This window comes from Limulus polyphemus, unplaced genomic scaffold (genome assembly GCF_000517525.1).
Source record: "Limulus polyphemus unplaced genomic scaffold, Limulus_polyphemus-2.1.2 Scaffold2759, whole genome shotgun sequence".
Taxonomy (NCBI): Eukaryota; Metazoa; Arthropoda; class Merostomata; order Xiphosura; family Limulidae; genus Limulus; species Limulus polyphemus.
The window spans coordinates 117,510-122,630 of record NW_013668369.1 but is presented as its reverse complement, the minus strand read 5'-3'; the positions used below and the strand labels follow the sequence as shown (position 1 = coordinate 122,630).

Genomic DNA, 5,121 nt, shown 5'->3' with positions numbered 1-5,121 from the left:
GGTACGGAACCATTTAATTGTTTATCAACATAACAATTTAAGATTAATAATGAGGTACGGAACCGTTAAATTGTTTATCAACAGAACAGTTTAAGATTAATAATGAGGTACGGAACCGTTAAATTGTTTATCAACAGAACAGTTTAAGATTAATAATGAGGTACGGAACCGTTAAATTGTTTATCAACAGAATTATTAATCTTAAACTGTGAGGTACGGAACCGTTAAATTGTTTATCAACAAAATAGTTTAAGATTAATAATAAGGTATGGAACCGTTAAATTGTTTATCAACAGAACAGTTTAAGATTAATAATAAGGTATGGAACCGTTAAATTGTTTATCAACAGAACAGTTTAAGATTAATAATGAGGTATGGAACCGTTAAATTGTTTATCAACAGAACAGTTTAAGATTAATAATAAGGTATGGAACCGTTAAACTGTTTATGAACTACCAAATTATTTTGAGGAAGTCTATATGTAACCAGTGTTAGATCTTTTTTTTTTTTCAACATGATATATTTATTTATCAAGAAGCATCAAACATGCTATGTCTTCGGGTGGTTTTCTGTCTTCTTCACTTACAAACATACACATATATAACTGGATAATATAGTTTGAAACGAATGTTAATATATTGACTCTGGTTACAAAACCTTAGTCACAGAATCGCAGCGCTATTTAGAATCTCATAAGGAAGAAAATAAAATCTATTTGTGCAACATAATAGTTGTTAACTTATTGTTACGACAGCGGAAGTCACGTGACGTTGGGAGCATGCGCGCTGGAGTTTCTCGAAGGATCATGAATTTGCCCGGCAACTCTAGTCTGATCGAGATGCCCTCTTTTTTAATATATAAGCCTGGCGAGAAAAACCAGGATTGAAGGCAGATAGATAATTGAGTCAAGCGAAAAGTTGTTAAGTGTATTACAAAGTTTGTATCGAGAAAGAATAAACTAGTTTTAATCATGAAAGGACTTGTATCGCTGAAGTTTCTGGGAAATAATTTATACCGGAAATTAACAAACGAGCAGATACTTAACAATATTATAACCTCGTGTAACTCCTAGGCAACGGTTTAGTTCAACAACTAGAGCATGATCTAATTTGTTAAGTAGTCCCAAAAACTTTCAGGACTATATTCGTCCAGGTAGTGAATTTGAAGCGGATAATTACTACTTTTAATCCAATTTAATCTCTAATTACTGAGCAAGTATTATTAACATTCTAAAGCCTAGGAGTATTCTTATGACACATTCGCTCGAGCTATTGTTATGAAAAATAAATAAAAATGGGAACCTTACCTTTAAAAACCTATCCTTTCCAGTAAGGAGAAAAAACAAACATCGCTTTTACGATATTTTTATATACTTTTATAAACTAACTCCATTTTCCTATTGTTACTAAATTATTTATTTCCCAGTGTTAATAATTAAAAAAGCTGTAGTCATGGTAATTCAAAATAAGTAACATTTAAATAAAAGGTTCAAATACTTCAAAGGTGTGATCAGTGACTTGTGAAAACAGTAAAACTAGCATGTACAGTTTTTATATCTCCCATTAAATAGGCATGAATTCAAATAGAATTCAGTGACTCGTAAAACTCGGATCGCGAAATCTGAAACATAATAAACCGATATGTTATAGTGATGGCAGTGACATTTAAAACAGCGTGTTCTTGCAAGCAAGTATACTATGACAGCAACACAGCAGAGATGGTACAGCCAATCAAGGAACGTATTAGGCCTCTACGTCACAGATTCTTTTTCCAATTTCACCTCTGGTGGAAAAAAATAAAGAAAGAAACCTTCAACACGTATATACAGTCATTAAACAGTTGGTCCGCTGTATACTACTGAATAATGAATTCGGTGAAATGTCATAACATTATTCGCGTACCTAAATTAATTTAGGTTACTACACGATGAAGTAAAAGGGATTCAAAACCTCATAGATAAAGTGTAGTATCACTCTATATATAAGTATCTTAAGATATATGTACATTGTAGATTAAGTGTTGCGTTTTTTATCCTTATAGTAACGTTTACTGTGCAGAAGAGTTGTTGCCATGGTGATGATACGATATTGAGTTGTCTATCAATTGTTGTGTTCAAACTGTTAGACACATCTGACAGCCATTACAGACTTTAAAAATAAATCTCGATACCAGTGTTAAAATGGAGATCAAATTTAAGTAACTATATTTTAATATGTATATTTTTTATCTTAAAATTCTAAAATCAAAATTGGTTTCATATACGATGGTTTGTGGAAACGTGTCACGCACTTAACCACGCTGAGGCATAGAAAGGCACATGAACCCGGTAACTTCTGTAGTTATGACGTGTCGCGTAGCAACTTAATATACAGCATTGTTTATTGTAAAAGATGTGCTTTTTTAAAGATTATTTGTTTTCGTGCAGAGCTACACAGTATATAAGCACTCTTTCCGCCGCAGATATTAAACACAGAATTTTGGCGTTATAAGTCCTTAAGAACAAATTGTTTCGAAAACAAAACTTACAAATATATTATAGAAATCAATAAGTGCACGTATTATTTGAATAGAAGCTGGCTTAAAACGGTGAACGTAATTAAAACTAAAGTACGCGAAACTTAACTTTTTCTTCTTTTTTTTTCAAATCCCTTTGTCATTGTAATCTCACAGATAAGGTATTTTTTATTGCAGTTAGATACTGGTCACATTCAATTGTGTTATATTACACTAAAAAAAATCAATTGGCGAGGAACATTATTCAATAATTTCTGCTTTTTTTCCACAGCGCTTAATTTCTAGAAACAAAAAAAAAAACCCCACTGGATCACTGGATGGATGGATGGAGGATTTTGAAGTTTAGAATATAACAATTTAAACGTTATCGGGGTTATTACCTGGGTTGGGATAAGAGGTGAGTAATGTTTTTAATAAGTTTATCAAAAGTCAATTCGTAATACAACCTACGAATATTAAAATTAATTATAGTGTTTCCACTTTTAGATTGAATACATATCGAAAACAGATTCCGGATCTCAGAACCGGCTAAAATTAAGCACTGATTTTCCATTTTCAAATGTGAAGTTGTAAAGTCAATGTTAAGGTTTTACCGTTCAATAAAAACTTCAAAGAAAATTGATAGTCTTAAAATCTGATTAGAACTCGCATATACAAATCAAGGCCTAACGAAGCGCATAAAATTACACGATGTTTCGAACTATATTCTATTCGAAGTTCTCAAATAAATATATGTGATACTGGCATTACGCTAATATTTTGCTCTACCGTGGGAGAGCATGCACCTTCTTGCGCAGATTTAAAGAAATTGTCTAATAATAAATTTCAGTAAATTCGACAGACCGTGAAGTATTATAGCCTGTACGTACATGCCTAAAATATTAAAGGTGGGTGATGTAGAACTATCAGCATTAGTTAAAAATTAAAACAAAATACAGCTACAGAACGAAAAAAAAGAGTGGTTATCCATTATATAAATTTTGTTTATTACTATAAATATTACCTATTTTACAGATAATAACACTAAACTGTTCTAAGTTAAATACAACTTACTTCCAAAATAAAGGAATATTCTTCCGTTAAGCGCTCGTTCTCCCTACTAAGTTCATCATTGTTTTCCAATAAAGCTTTCCCTAACTGAGCAGCAAGAATTATATCATTTTCTTTTTGCGTTAGCTGCGAGTGCACATCATGATTTTCGCCGTTGAATTTCGTACTCCTACTTTCTGAATTTCTCAAATAGTCTTCTAAGTTGCCGTTGAGATTATTGTAGTTAGATGTTTGCTGCATTTCTTGTAGTCGACAAGCGCACATTCTCCGTTTCAATTATTTAGGCTTAAGCCCAGAAAAAGCCGACGTATTTAGGCCTATGATGATTACTTATATCAGGAAATGTCGACGTACACTGTTAAGTTACTAGTTTAACACACGATTGAATTCACGCTTGAATTAGGCCTTGTATAACACGGCGCTAGTTAGTAATACAGAATGGTAAGGTAACTACAATATCAAGGATAAAAAAATGTATGTATGTTACAAATAAATTTAAGGTAGGTAAATATTATTTACTCTCAAACCGAGTCAAAGACACGCACTTGCTGAATGGTGTTTATCCTTTGCCATAATTTACCACAACTTCTCACCAGTTAACATCTCTACTGACTATCTGTTACCAAGCGATCCCGTAGATCTAATACAGTCGCACTTGAGCATGAAACTCGTATGGAATTCTGGGTAACTTGCTTTCTTGGAAACTTTGTTGAAATGTACTGAGCGCCAGGTATTACGTTATAAAATCGACTTGTTTTATTATTTAGTATTACGGCTGCAGTTATAACAGTATGCACAAATGACAAGCTTAAATATTTTTGTTGTAAAACTGATTTTTAATCACACCACTTCTTACAACGTTTATTAAAATAAGTATATGATTATGTTATTTAAAGGTTTGAGTAATCAGTGAAACTGTGTAAAAAATGTCACATTCATGTTAATTTCAACACCACAGCCAGATATGACAGCTTGTAAATTTAGATTGCTGTATTAAAAATAGAAAAAAAAAAAAGAATAGAAAAGAAAACAAACAGCATTAACCAAGAAGTCAAACGTGGAAAAAGGCCTATAAAGTATAATGTATGAACTTATTAGTAATTCAACAAGTCAGGAAAACATTCAAATATTAGTGGAAAAGTATAAGAATGACGGAAGAATCCTCTCAATATCTTAGAATTCTTCAGGAATCTGACTCCCTCCTCCTTTGACGTGGCATAATGGTTAGCATGCCGGATTGTGGATTTGAGGAGACATGGTTAGCGTCTTATTGCTGCAAAGATAAATAAATAAAATCGAGCTTCTCATCTTGGGATCATGGGTACGTTGTAAGAGGGATGTTCGAATCCCATTTTTCTATTAGAGTAGCCCAAGATTCGGTTATAGGTGATGTTGACTAGCTGCCTTCTGTATTGTCTATGAGTTAAAAATTATGGACGGCTAGCGTAGATAGCCTTGCAAAAAAACAAACAAATTAAAATACTGTTACGTCTCTGTTTGTTAATTAACTTTCCGTAACTTTGTTCCGACAAAACTTAAGCGACACAAGTGCTTTCT

The 5,121-nt window shown here is 32.6% G+C and overlaps 1 protein-coding gene across 1 annotated transcript in view; it reads right to left on the bottom strand.

The window, feature by feature from the left end:
- LOC106467829 (bicaudal D-related protein homolog) overlaps positions 1-4,177 on the bottom strand; it is a 35,831-nt gene extending 31,654 nt beyond the window's left edge. Inside the window, exon 1 of the mRNA XM_022396024.1 lies at positions 3,568-4,177. Coding sequence (XP_022251732.1) covers positions 3,568-3,828 — 261 coding nt within the window. The 5' untranslated portion in view covers positions 3,829-4,177. The remainder of the gene's footprint in view (positions 1-3,567) is intronic.
- Positions 4,178-5,121: the final 944 nt, after the last annotated feature.